Raw genomic sequence first — 19,251 nt, 5'->3', positions numbered from 1 at the left:
TAGTGAATCTCAATTTTAAATTTTGGGAGTTATGCTACAGTTTAATTTTGTTTACAGCTGTTTAGACTCTTGTGAATATATGATTTGCTAAAGTAAAAGAAAGTAAAGTAACACCATGCATATAATGTGAAACCTGCAATATTGTGGAAGACAGCACCCTGGGATGATTGTCATTGTGTTATATTAAGGTTAGATACAGAGCTGTGATGGGTGAGTAAAAATCTATATGCATGTGACAAAATAATGAATCTGTACTTTAACCTAACACAATGAACGAAGGAAAATGAACCATTCAGTTCCTTAAATTGTTCGACACCTCTATAAAAGATAAATTCATCTCACACCTATCCTATTTTTTCTCTTCCTCAAAGAGGAAAAAATTGATGTTGCAAGGCATTCTTAAATACTAAAGCTAAATCCATAAAAGGAGAAAAAATCTACTTATGTGGCGTTTGGGAGGGCAAGGGGAAAGAAATGTGAGACAGGCGATAGGAACACATTAAAGACACAGATAGCAGGGTATGGATTTAATGTGTGACAATGGGAATGCATAATCTCTAAGAACAACATGCTGGGGTCCCTCTGGGCAGACTGTGAAACCTGATGCCCTTGCAGTTTTTGGAGCTGAGAGCCAGTTGCCTCTCCATTTGTCTTTCCTTTGTCTGCCATTTATGGAAAACACCCTGCCAGTATTATCAGTCTAGGCACTATAGTAAAAACGCTGTTCAAGAGCCAACAGTATTTCACAGCCTCACAGTCACCCTGGATTTGATAACTCAGTGGGGCCAACTTTTTTCTTTAGATTTTGACACGTCATCCAATGCAGAGGCTATATATATCTAGCAATGTACAGTGTGTGAAACTTTATTAAACATGCTTCCCTGTAAGCGCTTGATAGCTTTTGCCTCTGATTTAAGCTGGTGTGGTAGAAACATGACACCCCTGTCTGTAGTGACCTTCCCAAAGACAGAGAAAGAGGTCCTCTGGTTTGGCAGTCAGAGCCAACAGAGACGTTGCAGACCCCAGTTCATATAAACAGTTAACTGGTTGAACCAAGATATCTGCCCCTGTGTTCATTGGCATGAGTACTGTAATAGACGTGGGTATACAAAAACCTGTAGCGTACTGTGAAAGTCCCACAGAAACTGTATAGAGATTAAGGAAAAAACAAGCTGTTCTTTCGGAATGTTGTTTTGGCTTTTATTCTGGTAAATTGAGCAGTCTTGATCTCCACTCGTTTAGTGACTGGTTCGTTGAGCTTTTGAAAGGTATCAGCTAGGTAGTTCAATAGCTTTTGCTCCACACAGATTAATGAATTGGCCCACACAGCACCAGGTTATTTTTCTTTACACATTCCTTCAGATTAGTTACAGCAGAAAGGCTAAATGTGTTTTTAAAAATGTAGTTTGAGTGTTTTTAAATTGTCAAATACAAACTGATTTCAGATTTGTTTTCTTTGGTTTCATTGTTTATTTGGATCTGTTTTAGAAATTGTTCCTATATATAGCCCTCCTGTAATTACCATGCTAGTACATAAAAAGTAAACTATAATTTTCCTTCATTTAAAACCAGAGTAAGGCTACGTTAATTGTTTTACGAACTGTGATATGAGAATATTTCTAGGAGATATTGCTGTGTCCTGGTTAGATGAGAAATTTTAGACAAAGGCTTCCTGTGACTCCTTAAATACAAATTACTGTGTGGTCTCGTCAGAATCACACAAGTCACTGTAAAACCAGGAGGATGTTGTCAGGCTCAGTCTACTCTATGTTACAGAAAACAACTACTTTATGTCAATATACCTGATTCTTACAAGATGCTCCTAATTTTTCTGCATCAGTTGTGTATAATGTATATCCTATAGAGCATTGTTACATTTAACTGGATCAATGTATACACAATAAATACATAATTATATCAATGTATTTACAATGTATAAATATATATTATGGAATGTGTACCTAATAGAATTCCCCTTTGATATGTCTAATTATAATTTAAAAATAAACAATTTTGTCTAAATGGAGCTTGGGAAGTGAGAGAATAAATTGAATTACAAAGCAGTCTTTGTGCTTCTGCTGTGTTGTGTACACGGTTTCAGTTTGATAAATACATACTGATGAGGTCATAAATACTTAGGTACAAAAGGTTAATGTAGTGTGAAAGACTGAGAGACTCTACCTCCAACCTGCTACATTGTAATGATACATTAGCTCCTCTGTATGAATAGAAAAGACTGATGTGGTTTGCAAAGTGGGATCCTCACTAATGACTCTGCTATCAGGCTTTCCAGTTTTGGTTGTATATTTATAGCTTTTGAGAGGAAGTGTAGGTTTCTAGTGGGTTAACAGCTTGCACATCCGATTTAGGTAACATTGTGTTTACAGGTCCCAAATATTTTTCAGATTCAAATAAGCATCTTCTACTGTAGAATATGACTCACAGACTACTCATTCACTGCTGACACGTTACAAATAAATAAGAACGAGTTAAATTTGTTTCCTATTCAGCATACAGATGACCTTTATATTAAATCTGAGATTGAAAAAGTGCCAGAGGCTTCAGGATTATTAGAACATTTATTTTTTTAGGCTGTTACTTCTTATGTTAGCAGGGCTCTTCCTCGTTACTTAAGGAATAGTTGCAGCCAGATGTTTTTTTTTGGGGGGGGCTGTAGTTGTTGACAGCGAGACCTTTGCAGTCCTCAGAGCACCCTTCCATTGAAATAAACATCACCCTCCAAAGTTAAGCATAGCCTGGAATTTTCTGATTAAATGCTATAATGTCAAAAGAGGCTCGGACAGAACTTAAAAGTTTGCGCCGACTCAAGATATTTTCATTGTAACAAATTTAGCACATTTTCTTCTGTTGACTGGTACTTGGAATAGAGTACAATCAGGGTAATTTTCCACTGTTGGTTTTATTTGTTTTTTCCCCCAGACAGAGTTCTTGTCAGATTTGCTAACTTGAGTGGCAGATGAGTTTTTGGATATGAAAGTCCCATTATAGCACCTCTGAAGGTATGAGGCAGGCTGTCTCTAAGCAAATCCCTGGTATCAATACATAATGCATGTTTCGCCTACAGCATCCTCCACATACAGCTGTTCCACTGAGTGAAAAAAGAGCAGTCATTCCTTTTGGAAATGAGAAATATTGAAGTGTGCCTTATTTTACAGTTACAAACAAATCAACACTGCAGTTATATTACCAGGAGAATGTAAATCACAATTTTTACTGCCCTAGTTATTGGGTTATGAAAAAAAGATGTTATTAGGACTTAGAAAGGGAAGATTTGGGTGAGGAGGCCTTGAAAAATCAAGCATTTTTTTTTACCAGATGTTTTTTCAGAAGTTCCAGCCACTGTTACAAGACAAGACTAAAATAATCCAAAAACACCTAATGATCCTTATACAGTATTGCCAAGTAATCATTTGTTTTTTTTTCCCCACATTCTCCATTAAGCAGCTCTGTTTTTTGGCAATTTGTGAAGAATACAGGAAGGAACCAAAAACATAGCACTTGTTCTTTTTGTCCACATTGAGGCAAATCAAAAGATTGGTTAACTATTTCTATATCATTTTAACAGCTTTCCATTGTTTCTGTTTTAGTCTACGTGAACAGTATTACCAGTGCTTTTGTTTTGGACACCATTTTTTATATAGCAGTATGCTTTTGCAAAGGGTTTACATTCTAAAAAAAAATGTTTTAGGAGCTGCCTATAAACCATGTGTTTTTAAGTAAGCTAATGAATGTTGGGCACATCCTGTACAATACCTGTCTAGGCACTTATACCTGCGATCTGTGGTCGCTTCTGAATAAGCAACACGTACCCAGCTGTGAAGCATCTTCTTGCACTCAGCCAGCTGTGTTTCACTAATCAAATACTAATGCATGTCTTTCAGCTTACCCCTGAAAATAAAGAAGTCCTAACAAAAGAACAAATCAGTTTGGTCATTTTTAATGAAAGGAGGATAGGAAAGGGGAAACACATGGAATGAGACCACAAGCACGAGTGTCTTTTCACTGCCTGTCACCTTTCATTGTCCCCATTAGCCAGCGCACACCGATCTCTCCCAGCATGGGCTCAATCTCTTTCAAGCCCTCCACAGCAGTGGGCTGTGTCAACACAGCTCCAGTCAAAACGCACTTCCTGTAGAGTACTTGCCGCCACTTCACAGACCCTGCTCAGATCATAGCGGCCCTGGCTGTTTCCGTGAAGAGGGCTTTATGTTGTTAAGAGGTGTCATATTGTCTCGCTTCACAGCTGAGCTTGGTGTATGGATTAGATGGAAGGGACTGTAGCTGTGATTTAACCTTAAGTGAACCTGCTGTGCACAATGGTTTTGCGACCTTTTTATTACATTTATACACACTAATTCGTTTTTGGGAGGGGAAAGGTTTATTTGCCCCTCAAACCCAAGCCATTTGTTTCTAGGCACATAGGAATGTGATTTTTTTTCTTTTACTTCTGGGTCATAAGCAGTCAACTGCCTCTGGCTCTGGTAGTCTTCTACTCGTTGAGAGTGTTGCTGGGGTACATTGGAAAAGAATACCGACCTCTTGTAAAGGCACATTACACAATGAGCCCAGAAATAACATCTGCTGAAAAGTCACAACCTGGGAAGAACAGGAAAGAAAAGCCGTTACATGAAAAAATATCCCCGGTATAAAAGGAAAAATATACACGTCATTATCCGTTTCAGTACTAAAGAAGGGACAGCACACAGTGTGAGTTTTTTAATGAGAGGTCTGAATCTTAGTTAAGCAGGAGACCCACACTGAATGCTGCTAAAGCATTTGGCTGGAGACAATAGATTTACAGTAGATGGGTTCACCTCGAAACAGTGAGCAGATGAGAAGCTGCAAAACAATGTCCATCACATACTGTGGGTTTGGTGTAATGGGAGCGGTCCAGACTCCTGTGAAGTGTATTTCAGGACCCCGTGCAGACAGTATAATCCGTAAGTGAGTGGAGAAGGACATCAGGGGAGGAGACGAAATGGAGCAGGACGGGTTGATGGACGGGGGGGCGTGACTAAGGTCATCAGCTGCTCGGGGGGTGTGGCGATGGCAAACAAGTTCAGGCAGTCCAAAAAGGGGGAATCTGGGGCGCAGTCCAAAGTCCAAAACCATCCATCCAAGATGAAACAAACACAGTTAAAATCCGGAACTGGATCGAGAACAGGGACAGGGAATAAAACGAAGGTAACGAGGCCAGGTGCTCCGAGCCCCGGAGTCAGGCGGTCAGGACGCCGTGAGGAAGCCGATGCCGTCGGGTCTCTCCTGGAGCCGCTGGTAGGCGGGCTTCCGAGCGTCCATCTCCCAGTGCTGAGCCAGGAATAGCAAGAGTGCCAGGCTTAAATAAAGAGGCAAAACAGGGGGCAGGTGCACATAATCCACTAAAATACGAAAGGGATGGAGCGCCCTTAAGAGGAGGGATTACGATCGTGGCATTTGGTTCATTTGAAGTGACCAGGCATAAACATACACTGGGAACTGGAATGGTGGCTCAATGCTCTGACCTAAGACGGCGGCAGCAGTGCACAATATGGGGCGTGTTGAACATGATTCGGTCTGTCAGCCCAGCTGGTGGGGGTTCATTGAGTGTCCTGGGACTCGAAAAAACAGGTTCACCCCAGATTCATCAAATGTCTTATCACAGGAACCGCCCACAGAGAAGTCAGATGTACAGTATGTTGCAGTTTATCATGACGAACGTTTCATTTTTTAGCAAACATGGGCCGATATTTTGTGTAATGTTTGTTTTATAATTAAAACATCCACTTTAAAATCGTTTTGTTCTTAAACAATGGGGTGGAATTGCCTCTGGGTTTTCTATACCCTGTGCCCACCAATGTTGTTTTCTCAAGTTGCCCACGTGGTAGAAAAAAACAATAATTTCCTGCCTCCTCCACCCCCTACAGAAACCAACCAGATTCTGGACTGTTTCCAGAATCACACATTTCAGGAGGCAGACGAGTTAGTGCAGTAACATTCTATTATAGTGTCCACTTTTCTTCTCATCGAAAAAAACAACTTGTAGAGGAGATACTCTGGATTATTTAGGGAATTGAATGAAGATACAGTACACATCTTGAGCTTGTTGTGCTATTTTCACAACAGAGTCTTTATATATGTGTAATTATGCATTCTCAGTGGGTGTGTTTGAAGTGCAAACTGTCATAAAATAAAATAAAATTAAACCCATAAATTACAAATAGTTTATAAGCTAGCTCATTCCTTGTTCAGCCAAGTTATAATGCTTTCCATCAGTTGTCTTTTATCCCACTAGTAATGTGATACAAGCAATGATGTGCTTGTAGATACTGCCTTAGCTTTTAAGTTTCAAGTTTGTGTCACTTCTGTGTGTATGGTGCCTAATATGGCACTGTTTATATAGTGGTGTTCTTTCCATTTGTGGTGAGTGTTTTTCCTCAAAACATTGCTTCAATTTTAATACTGTTCAATCATGTTTCTCTGTCTACATCGTTTTATTCTTTCTAACCAGCTTAAACAAAGTCTTACAGGCCATGGAATATGAATTTTACAGATATACAGTAACCTTACAGGTTACAGGTTTCCTACATTGCAAAATGCAAGATAGAGATACCTGTGTTTTGGGGATGGCAGGTTGCACAACATAAATCTATAAATAGAGAGATCTGAGCGGCCAGATGCATCTGTGTGCGTTGGTTGCAGAAGAACAAGTAAAGGTTAATTCCATGCTGAGAAGTAGGAAGAAGAAACACAACCTTTTGGCTGTTGTGCTTTCTTCAGATGAAGGCTTGACAGCCAAAACAACTTTTTTTATACTTTTCAGCTTGGAGTTAACCATTACTTGTTCATATATGAGTATATACTGTTTTGTGCCCCAAACACAGCTCTCCTCTATTTGTAACAGCTTTTTATTTGTGCAGCTGTAGTCTACAATTCTGGTGCCAATGGAGTCTTCCAGGATCAAGAGGAATGTGTGCCCAGGGAACAATAATAACCCCACTGTCTGAGCTGAGGTCTTTTAAAACAGTTAACAGGGGGGCAAAGACACTGTCCGCTTAGTAGATAAGAAAGAACTTTGGAGACACCAAAAAAATAACTTTCTGTCTTGTGTAAATGACATATCTCTGCCTTTATCCCAATGCATGCTGTCTTTATCAAAACAGAAAAGCAAACATGTTCATGAGAATTCAGTAATGTGATTTGCTGCATCTGGGTGACTCATGCCTTGTTGTAGATAATGTAATCCACAGGAGATGCTCACCCATTCAGGTTGGAGAGATCATTTGTGGGCTAAGGCTGGCTGTCTTTCCCCGGAGCTCGAGCAGTGAGAACAGGGGTGGGTGAGGTGGGGTGGGCTTCAGTTTTGTCTTAGAAACAATCGCTCGTTTTAGAAACAAAGTCAAACAAGATTCTTGCTGTTGTTTACCTCTGTCACTCAAATCAGTAACGATGCAATTGCAAATTGGTATTTCAGATTGAAATCCATATGCAGTATATATTATTGAAAATCACATAAGAAAGTCATACACAAGGTATAAATAAGTAAAAAGTTAGAAAGCCAAAAGATTTTCAATCTTTTAGCCTTGCGTACAATGCCAAAACATTCCAATGCAACCTGGTCTGAAGACATTTGAAAATATTCACATACAGTATATACAGTAGTAATACTGTTGACCTACAGTATATGCTGTAGTAAATTGAGGTGTACATTTTGCGTAGAGTGTCAGCAAACAGATTGAGAATTTTTTTCTAACAGGAGTATTTGGAACATATATTTGCTAAAAAAAAGGTCTCTCTACATGCAATACCATTTATAGTTTTTAAACATTTTAAAACACAAGTAAAAAGGGTCAGTATTAAATTTCTGTGTCAAGGTACCTCAGAAGGAGTTTGAGCCTGTCCCCTTTCCACAGGAGTGATTCCTTGACCTTTGATTCCTTAGATGTACTGAGCTTGTTGAAAGTCCAGGATAGTTTGTTTAAATGACATGTTTTAATTGAACATGTCTAGTGTCAGAGACGAACTGCCTCAGAGCAGTTCGACAGCATGAGCCACGAGCCCATCAGGGAGAGTATACACGTGCGGATTCTGTATGTTTTACTTGGACAATCTCCCAGAATTGTTTGAAGAAGGAATGGAAAATATTCTCTAACCTGGTAACTAGGTTAGGGGTCTGACTGAGGTTTTGGCAGAGCTGTGTTGGCAGTGGTCCATTCTTCTTCGTGGCGGTCTTTTTTTTTAAGCCGACTGCCTAATATGGCACTGTTTTGTAGGTATTTGCTGCAGCATAATGTCTGTTAATTAATAGTAGACTATTGTTACTTTTGTAGTTGCGAAATAAAGCATGTCTCCTTAGGTTTTTGCTCTCTCTGCCTTTCTTCTTTCTCCTTTGCTTTCTCTTGTTCTCAGTCCTTTTTATTGTCTCCCCTCCTTTCTCTCTCTGTCTCCCAATCTCTATCCCTCTCTCTTGCTCCCACTTTCATTATTATTCTAACCGGCAAATGTTTTTAACAGAGTCAGCTGAGGCAAGCAAAGCGCTGAAGCCTTGCGTGTATCCAGAGAATAGGGCTGGATCTGTTCACGAGGCCATTTTCTCTGCCATCCCTGCCATATGGAAGCCCCTCTCCAAGCTTTTTCACTCCAGTGCCCTTGCTTATGTACACAGAGAGTAGAAGGCAGTCGTTTCTCTGTTTGCCTTTTAGAACACAGCGTGAGATCAATGAATGGTAAACACTGATAATTGCAGTGTCCACAGTCAGTGTGAAATTGATTAAGGTTGCGGGGCTGATCCAAATTCCATCAGAGCACAATTGCCTTAAGCTTACAGTCTTTTAGTCTCTCATTTCCATTGATGTTTTTTTTGTGTGTGGACTTAAACACATAAAATGTAGCCTTGGAAGTTTTACTGGAGATTTGTTTTTTTTTTTTGTTCTAGGTTTTCCACTTCTTTTGCCCAGCAAGGCACGCTTTGATAAGTAAAAAAGCTGTTACTTGTTTTGTCCCCTTCAGTCTGCCGTTTTTTTTCTGAGGGAAAAACAGCAAAGCGGGCAGGGGCAGGAAGGTGCTAGCGTTTAGATGAAGTGTAAGCCTACCCGAACCATGATGGCTTCTCTTTGAAAGTGAAATAACAGTATTAGCAGCATCATTGACTGGTTAAAAAAATACAATGAATGTGTTGGCATTGTTTTATATTGAAAAACACAATTAATTAGACTTCAATGTAATGTTTTCGGCACATTTGCTTTGTTGTTCCATACGCTTGAATTACGCACATCTGCTTGTTCTGATCAGTGGCATAAGAAGTTCCATTTCCTTTAACAGCACATGATTAAGAAATATTACGCCTTCCAAACATGTTTACTGTGTCTGTGGAGGCAGAAGAGTGGGAATGAATCTGAAATGTGCTGCCTTGTCTCACAGAAGAGCTGGTGAAAGGCAAAGCAGAAGGTCTGTGTTTTCTGTTACAATAGCTGCAAAAATGGAAACCTGTGAGGGCTTTGTCTCTCCTTTTTAACACAAAAACAAAGAAATGACAGGAGGGTTATTTTACAAAAGTGCTTTAGATTTATTCCCTTCTTTCAGCGCTTTGTAGCCTATTGATCAGTTTAGAAAGCACTGCCTGAAAGCAAACAGAGGGGCTGGTAACTGATCCTAATCAATTAATTGATCCATCACTCTGACCCTGTATATGGAGACTGAAGGGAGATCCATAAGGTCCGGCATCAGCTGTCTGTGTGCCAGTTCATTGCTGGATCTTAGTTTCCCTCTTCATTTATTATTATTTATTAAATTATCTTTCATTTTCATAAGCATGACTGCCTTTCAAAACACACAGCAGTTGAAATCTACAATGAGTATTAGCAAGAAAACAATTATTACATTGTAATAATAATTCTGAGCAATTATATGATGACTAAGTAGATTCTGTTAGAACCGCAGGAAGCTCGAGAGACTTAGCATATGACACAATGAGTCTCACTTGTAATGGCAAACATTGGTTCTGTAAATTAGTTAATAAACTAGATTGAATGTATTATATAATATTAATGTGTGCAAAGATGATTGAGTTATCAAGTACCATGCAATCAAATGGTTTATGTATTATAATAGATTTTTAAATGCTATTTTTTTTTAGACCAGGTCGTTTAAGAAGCGTACATTCTTCATTTTCAGCATCTTGTTGCATTAAAAATCTTTAAGCAAGAAAATATTAAGTCCCAGTTTTGTGAACTTACAGGAAAGAAGCACCCCCAGTAGTCTTTTTTGAATTCTAAATCTGTGAGACAGCAGAATTGATACACAAGACTTTCATTTGGAACTCATGCAAATACAAACTTCATCTTACAACAATATGTGGATTTTTAATTTCCCCCGGGTGACTTTATAAGTCACTGCTTTGTTCTTCCTGTAATGTTTGAACCAGTTATTTAAAAAAAATAATCCTGGCCAGCAGTCTTTGAAAATAGCACCACAGCAGAGATAAAAGACCCAGGTGCTGCACCTCTTCATGATACAACAGAAAGATGGAGCAAGTGGTGTGACACTCGGAGTTCGTCCAAGTGTAAAAATAGCTTTGGGCTCACTCGAGTACACAAACACACCTCCTTTTTGGCTACCCAACTACCCAGAACAGAAACCAAACAGCCAGCACATAAGGAAACAAAAGCCACATTAGAGCTCAACAGCGGAGTGTGCAGGGCTCTGTGACCCTCAGCACCACACTGCCTTGCTCCTGGGTACGCTGACCAGGCAGCCAGCCAGACTCCACACACAGGCCTTGCAGGCATCCGAGTGTCAGTTACGCATGGGGGGATGGAGAAAAGAGACGTTCGAAAGAAACTATTTGAATGGCAGCAAATGTGCTTTTAGAAGAAGGTGCGTGTGTGTGAGTAGTATTTTGGCTTTGGCTTGCTTTCGGCTACTTCTTTTGGGCGTGCAGATCGAATTGCTTCGCTGCATGTTGAAGTGGGGTCGCGTGATTTTTTTTGCTGCTTTTAACAAGACATTCAGAACGTGGGCTGCTCACGGGCTGTTTCACAGGCTGAAGTCAGCGGGTTCTAGACAGGCTTTTAGGGAGGATATATGGGAAGGAACAGGGAAAAAGCTTCTGTTCATTGTGCGATTCTGTTGAGCAAAAGGAGCCTCCCGGAATGCTCAGACATCGCTTACTTCCTGTAATAAAGTATCAGTATCTCAGGGTCATGATGTTACACCCATGGCACCCCAAATACACACAATTTATCAGCTCACTAAAGGTCTGTTCAAGCACGTTAAAATAGATTCTTGCATTTAAGAAAAAAGATGTAATCTTCTAAAGTACAGTGCCTAATTTGAGTTTGTATATTCCAGCTGAGAAAATTGCGTGAGCCACAGAGGATATTCTTGTCTCATTTTCTTAAAGTATAGCTCAGCCTGGTGACTTGTCTGATATAGTCACCACTCCTTTTGGCTGAGGAGAAGCAGCCATAAACAGCTTTTGGCTTCCTGGCATCAAAAAAATATACATACAGAGAAAATACAAATCTTTTAGATCTTTTTTCTTCCTTTTTCTAAAATCATCACAGTATGCAGTGTCCTGCCCAGAATGGCTGCACTGCTAAATTCTGTGCCGGATTTAGTAATACATGCCTTCTTTCAAGAGTGTGCTTGTTGCTTTTGCACATTCGGGTGTTCCTTGCAAATCTTTTCCTTTCTTTGGAAATCCTCTGCAAAGTGACAGACACACTACTGACTGCACTGCCACAAGACACATTGCTTTTAGTTTTGGTCGTTTACTGTGAGGGTGCCTGCGGTTGTGATCTGTCAAATGTTTGTTCTTCTGTCACTGACAATTAAGGAAACAAATATGCGGACATAAAGGAAACAAGCAGGGTAACATTTGAAGATTTGTTTTCTTTCTTTAGCCCTTATTATTTTCAATTGAATATCTTTCTTCTACTTTTATATTTGGATTGCCATGCCAAAGGAAAAAAAAATGATTTATTTAATACAAAATGACATTTTAAAGAGTTAAATTTTAATTCTGAACCCTCAGAAATCCCATTCTCTCAAAAGACACGCTCAAGTAACAAGGCTCCATGTTTTTCAGCTATTTAGCTGTCTGTTTTTGAAAACTAACAAAGGTGAGGTTAACTAGGGTCTTTTCTGACCCAAACCCTGCTTGATATCCTTATTTCTAGGCTAATTCATGGCCTGCTTGTCAAAACAGTGCTTCTATTACCATGCTACCATGCATGTGCATGAATGTGCTCTTTCTTTAATCACTGCTTAGCTGCTCTGTCAAATCTGGCTGACAGTGAGAGTGTCAGACCTGTGCTACTACACCTGAAAAAAGAGATACAGTACCACTTACAGGTATGTGTAGTGCTTTGAAATACAGTACGAGGACCCTCCCCTGGAATTTCTCTCTGAGCATTGCAATGGGATCAGATATACCCGCAAGCGAATAATAAAAAAATACCAGTAAAATGGGCATTTCCATCAATTAAATGTTATCTCTATTATTTAAATATATTGATCATTCTAGCTGTGTGTTGTGTTGTATCACATTCAACAGAATTATTTTGAGATATGTTTGTCTTGTTTGGCTTTATTTTAATTTAAGGGTTCTATGCTGTATGAAAAGATGGTGAATTCCCATATGATATAAGATGTATTTACGTAATTATCCATTGACTTATCTCTGATTTAACATCTGTCACAAAAGAAAGAATGTTCTTACTGTACTTGTTCTGTATGCTGGCAACTGGAGTTTTTCACATTGAGAAAACATAAGTACCCCCACACCTCCACATTGCATCATAGTAATGAGATTTCTTCGCTGCATAGACAATTTAGGGCTTTTTAACTCATTCGAATTCTGCAAACATGGGCTTAAGTTTTTTGGCAAGATCTCCGACTACATTAAAATGTATTTTGAGTCTAAACCAGAGACTGGAAAGCACAATTCATCATTGTTAGTGATCCCTTTTTCAAATCTGGCGCTACCATCTGCTGAATATTTAAATTCTGGTTGTATTGCACAATGCATTAGAAATAACCCAGTAGCACAAATTGGGTTGTTGCAAAACTGTGTTTAGCAGACAAGTTATTTCAATGTGGTCCTAACAAGACTAATAAGACTTTTGGCAATGAAAGATCTGTATACGGAGCATGTGGTTTGTTTTTTTTATGATGTCCTTGGAGAACAGAAACCAAAGCCTTCCGAAGAGATGACCGTCTGATGATGAGAGATAGATCAGTGAAATATCAGTCCTTAAGATTTTGATCTGATATTAAAATATGATCTCTGTCAATTGCCATCTTAGAGACTGTTAAATAAAAAAAGGAAGCAGAAAATAAATCAGCTTGTGAAGAAGCGTCGCTTACATACTGTATCCTGAAAGAGGATGCAGTGCAGACACTCGGCATTTCTTGTTTTTTCCACTTTCCTCTGTCCTCACTACCAGAGGCAGAACAAAGTCCATTCTCTTCCAGCTGGTATGATGCAATGGAACCCAGCCAGCAGGTGAGCTTCACTCACCATGGAGTGGTCTTCTGGCCAGACAACGATGATGATGCTTCAGCAACATACCCTGCCTATCCATCCTTAGCGACACACTTGCTTTATGTTGGTGCATCTAAATGAAACGGCCTTTACAGTCACAAATGTGCTCAACGTGATGGTCAGGTGACAAATCAGGATAAATCTGATGCAAAAAAAAAAGATCAAGAGTCGAGAGTGGATGTTGATATTTTGTTGTTATACAAAAATAGAGTTTTGGGCAATGGGTGCTTCCCGTCAGCTGCAGTCATTTTCTAATTGCATTAATTTGCCTTTTGGTTAACTGTCCTCCAGCGTGTAATCGATGGGAAGGTGATTAAAAATGAACATTTGTAGCCTGACGTCATCAAATAAACTCTTTAACCGTTCCTTTGTCTGTCTGTCTTCAGCCAATAACAGCCATTGACTAAATGCACTGCAAAGGGTTTTAAAGTTTTTCCCCTGAAAGGATACAATATGATGATGATAAAATAGTCTCAACATGTGAAACATTTTTAGGGTTATATATAAAACATATATACATGTTTTAAGTACAGATTTAAATTGGGGGTATTTGAGAAATTCCCTGAACATGCCATAATGTTTGAGTACTGAAGAGGAAAAAAAAATAGCACAGGATTGTCACTCCTCACTCTGCACTCAGCAACCTTACAACTACAAAGTTATTTGTCAAGTGCGAGCATTTGTCTTGCCGGTTCACCTCTGTTTCACTTTTAATCATTTTATGATATGGGACTTCAACCTAGAGGAATTAACACTGGAGCTGTGTTTAATAAATAATAAGCACTAGTGATACAGAAAGATAAACCCACCTTAGCTTGAGCATTACTCAGTTAATTAGCCACTCCACTGAGATAATGGCATCTCACGGGCTTCATGGGTGTGTATGCACACATTTACACTTTCAGTCCTGTGAGAAACTACTAAAAAGATACAATATTATGCCCAATACTCTCCACTTACTGTATCTGCTACCTGATAATTGGCCTACTCTTTCTAGTGTGAAGCTTGCGTGGAGTTCACTGTGACACTATCACTGTAAGATCTGATGAGAGGAAGACTTAAAGAAGGTACTGTATATGTCAATAACAGGAGCATCGCTGCTGCCCAGCTCTGACTAAGCAGCCTGTTCGTACAGTATGTTGACCTCCCCCACATGCACTTTGCTTTCAGCAGGTGCTGAACTCTCTACCCTTGCACCTCTGGATCAATGAGGAGCTAACAGCTAAACAAGCCCACAGCACTTCTCTTTCTTCTTACTTCTTGAAGAAACTGAAGCACTTATTTCATCCGGATTGCCTTTGTATTGTCCCATAAACATCTTGTTTCAGTGGAAATTCACTGAAAATGGAAAACACACAATCTGTCTTTTTAGACCCACCCCTCACCCTGTTTTGGAAGAGTTCAATAAAGAGGTACAAATATTGTCTGCACAGCTCACTTGTTAATTAATCAATAAAAGTCGGTAATTAGTAAGACTGATTACTGAGCATAGTCCGCAGGTGGGTCGATTCATTGATTCTCCTTTAATATCATTATTCGGGTCTTGTAGCTTGTAAGCAGTGGAAAAAATGATGAGTCATGTTCAACGTTTTAAGCAGCTACGCCTCCATTGAGATTAAATGAAATTAAAAGACAGGTCCATGACCTGTGTTCTTCTTGGATAAAATAAGAACATTATTTTTGATGGACATGCACAGTTTGCAGTCATGCAGTTTGAGGAAAGTGAGAGAGCATGCTTGAAATCTAGTTAATAGAGTTAATATATTAATAACACACTCCTCTTTCTCCATTTGAACAGATTGGTGCTATGTAAGATAAATTATGTTTTTGGTTGCACATCAAACTTTTTCCTCTTTTCATTTTTCTTCTCGGATGTACTTCAGTTCTCAGAACAATACAAGTGTGGTGCCAACAGACAACAATCTGATTGATATCTAACACAGCAGATAAGATAGGGACAGAATTGTCTGCATTTGTGAACACGCTGACAGAGAAAATAGTGGTATAATAAATGCATAATAATAACAACAACAACAACAATAATAATAATAATGTTTGCAGCAGGTGGGTTTATTGATTTATATTGTAGCTGTGCGAGGGATGATGCTGCTGTCAGCCTTTCTGCTTGTGTCTTATGGCAGAGGAGGCCTGCACTCAGAAAGCAGACTTGAAAAATCCAGCATCAGAGCCGGAGAAGAGTAATAAACGGAGACAGCAGTCAGATTTCCATGGGAAACTGTGGGGGGAAAAAAAGTGTCACGGCGGAGGAAAGCACAAATGCTCTACCCATGGGCTTCTATTATATAAGTCACAAACTTCAACGTGATTAATTAACTGGTATCCACTGTTATCAAAACCACCCACGGTGCTTTCTCGAAAGTGTTATTTGGCTAAATATGATAAATTTAATTTCCAGCTCTATTGACGTAATACTATTAATAATTTAATGTGCCTTAATCATAATCCTTATAATTCATAATTAGATTTTATTTAAATGGATAAATCCTGTTGTTGTGCTGCATTCCATATGGAACAAATCTTGTTTCCAAATTGAATTAACCAAAAAGAAAGAGAAGAAAGAAAAAACTTTCAATCGCTGCACGTACTGTTAATTATCAAAGGCAATTATTTGAAAGTCATTATGCATCGATACATTCAATAATGTTGCCATCTTTGTTTCATATAATAGGTAGTCGAGCATTTTCTTTCTATATCATTCAAGAGTCGATATGCTTCTTTATGTCAAGACCAAGTGTTTTCATTTTTTTTCAAAAAACTCCTCCAGCAAATTATTCTGCATGCTATTATTGTAGAGAAAGGTGAATAGATTCTCGTTCCTGTAACAGTGATATTTATTCAGTAGGTCTTATGTCAAAGAGTGATATGTCAGCTTTTCAGAAATCGCGGCATTCAACCGATGTTTCAAAGAAGCATGAACAAAATACAGTACTTGAATATGTAAAAGAGATGATTTTCACCACGCACTCAAATTTGCCTTAAATGAGTGCCTTATCTAGAAAGATGACATTTTGACTATAAGGTCTTCTTCACGTCAAGATATTTTTTGCTCTGCCAGAGAAATATGTTAACACGGGCTCCACATTTAAAAGAAAAATAGGCGATCATCTTCACAATATTCCACAAATCAAAATTGAAATACCCTCCCACCACCGCTACGTTGGTCAGTCAGTTTGCTAAATCTCTCAGTGTGGTTTGTATAAAAGTAGTAGTGAATTAAGATCAATAAACAATAAATGCATAGTTTAAGCCTGTCCACTTATTTCCTGGTTTCACTCCAAACCAAGCACTGATGCATGTCTGTAATGTCATTGGACGTACTTTGACTTGAATGTTTGCTGTCCAGCCAAACTCTGACGCTTCAGTGGAAAACAGTGTCACGTTTAGAGGATTAACGGGACCTGGGTTGAATCTCAGAGAAACAGCATTGCCAAACATGTCTCTAGGAGAAGGCTGGGTTATTATTTTGTACATTTGGTCAGATACTTCAGAAGATTAGCTGTAACAAAATCTACTAGAATCTGAAAAGTAAAATGATCCTCTGTGTTTGATTGTCTTGCTCTAAAACAGGTCATTTTTATGGGATTTAACATCAATAAGTTCTGTGTTTCCAGAGCCAAGCCCATACATACCATAAGGGTGTTTGATCTGGGGACTCTATATCCACACTGTCTGTAAGCAATTTTAGTTCTTACAGTTTTCTCAGAGAGATAGCACTTCAGTTCTCTTCAAGTTTGTGCTAGCATTATTGTCATTTTATGTCCAGTATTTACTCTTACCTTACTGTATCTGCACAGTTGCAACTTGTCCTTAGACTTGTCAGTGTGCATTTTCCGTATTGAGTGTTGCCCTGGAAAAGGACATAACCTAAGCAAATAAATAATAAATAAAATAAAAAAAAGTAAAGCCCACAACGCACTGAGCTGCAGCTGCGATGTTGCTGCTCTTCCTGAGCTACGGACCTGAGGGACCCACAGAGTTCCGAACGGCAGCTTCAGAGAGACACACTGTTCTCATGCTCCTCTCACCTTCCTCTTCACCAGCAGACAGACGATGCAGCACAGACCGACGGCCAGCAACAGACGCAGTCCTCCGACAACACAGAAAACAAAACACAGCCCAAGAGGCTCCACGTCTCAAATATCCCCTTCAGATTCCGGGATCCGGATCTCAGGCAAATGTTTGGCGTAAGTACTGTACACTTCACACCAGCTCAGAACATCCCAGTCACTTTTTACAGCTAGTTTGGTTTTACTACTTCAGATGTTCAGCTGTTTATGTTCTATAAGAAGAAAACAACATTCTTGGCTTAGATCCTTTATGGATGTAGATCACTTTTCGGTTTGTTAAATTCAGATTTCTAAATTTTGCAGTGCTGCAAAGCAGGGTTAGGTGGTGCTATTCCATTCTTGCGTTCAAAGTTCAAAGTTGCTTTTTAATGAAAGTGCATTTGGTTCCTGCGCACCAATAGCTCAATACTCTTCTACTTCTGTTGAAAGTCCTTTCAGCCACAAAAATAGTTCTCTCTTATTACAGTATGTGTTCGAGTTCCCCTTTTGCTCCATTCTGAACATAGCAAAAAGTAGGTTACTGACACACACTTTGTGGGACATCCTAAAGAAACAGTTTATTCTGATAAATCTACTAATCTCTTTTAGAACAAAGAATAACAGCAGTATTTGCCCTAAGTAAGTTTTTATTGCTAGTTCTTGAAAGCAAAATGTGAATATTAAGGTATCTAGGTATATCGGCAACATGTTACCTTTAAAGAAAATTTGGCATATTGTTTAAAGACTAGGAATCTTTAATTGTTTCTCCAATGTCACGATAGTACCATGTTTTGTACCTCCTAGCAATCCTAATTTAGCTCAAGATGCTAATACAACAAGAAAACAGTTTAAGGCTTGTTTTGTTTTTCTTTCTTTACAGCAATTTGGTAAAATCTTAGATGTTGAAATAATTTTTAATGAGCGGGGATCTAAGGTAAGCATGCCATTTTATATTTTAGAAAGCCTTACAATAGTTTGGCAAAAATGTATTATTTAATTTGCAGGAAAGCACTTTATAGAAGAAAAAAAGTAATATAGTAATATATAGTAAAAATGTAGTTATTACGTTCTTTACTTTTGTATTGTATAAATAAATATAACTATTTGGGGGCCTAAATCATTAATAATGGAATATTTTTAGTTAATTGTACATGGTATTCACTCCAAAAAGTTATTGACTGTTTTTCAGTTTTCTCTTTTCTATCTAATGTCTCAATAAAATGTATATACAGTACTAAAGTGTATATAAAACATTACAAATTCTACACATGCAATATATACAGTACATAAGCAGACATTTATTTTGACAGTTCTGATTCCAATTATTGTTAATCAGTCACAGATAAATAATATTCCATCAATATTCCCATTCCCATAATCCAAAAAGACCACTTTTTCTTGAAAAAGACCATAATCTTCCAATGTGTAAAGCAGATTTTTAAATTATAAATTTGAAAGGATGGTTAAATTAATCAACATATTTCAAAATATTTGGGCAAAAGAGGCTCTCAATTAGTTTAAATTTATTTCAAGTTAAAATTAATATAGTGCAAATATTTAAGGTGAATATCACTTCTGTTTTAGAGAATGCAGTTTAAATCACTAAATGAGATCATATCGTACCCTGGCTTTTTCAGCCAT

General features: G+C 38.5%; 1 protein-coding gene and 1 long non-coding RNA gene across 25 annotated transcripts in view; one reads left to right on the top strand and one right to left on the bottom strand.

Moving 5' to 3' along the window:
* The window catches only part of rbfox1 (RNA binding fox-1 homolog 1), a 644,474-nt gene that overhangs the window by 577,673 nt on the left and 47,550 nt on the right, over positions 1 to 19,251 (top strand). For 23 of the 24 annotated variants that reach the window (XM_069181083.1, XM_069181077.1, XM_069181076.1 and 20 more), the window contains 2 exons: positions 17,605 to 17,748; positions 18,491 to 18,544. In XM_069181083.1, the coding sequence (XP_069037184.1) occupies positions 17,605 to 17,748; positions 18,491 to 18,544 (198 nt within the window). The remainder of the gene's footprint in view (positions 1 to 17,604; positions 17,749 to 18,490; positions 18,545 to 19,251) is intronic. The other variant, XM_069181079.1, reaches the window with a different exon arrangement.
* Positions 15,606 to 17,611, bottom strand: LOC107079043 (uncharacterized). Its single transcript, XR_001480027.2, has 3 exons — positions 17,524 to 17,611; positions 17,341 to 17,411; positions 15,606 to 15,779 (listed from the first exon to the last, which is right to left on the bottom strand). It is a non-coding gene; the product is annotated as an uncharacterized lncRNA (long non-coding RNA).

The sequence above is a fragment of the Lepisosteus oculatus genome, chromosome 19 (genome assembly GCF_040954835.1).
Source record: "Lepisosteus oculatus isolate fLepOcu1 chromosome 19, fLepOcu1.hap2, whole genome shotgun sequence".
Lineage (NCBI taxonomy): Eukaryota > Metazoa > Chordata > Actinopteri > Semionotiformes > Lepisosteidae > Lepisosteus > Lepisosteus oculatus.
Note: the sequence above shows the minus strand (reverse complement) of the source record. Positions and strands in the feature narration are given on the sequence as shown.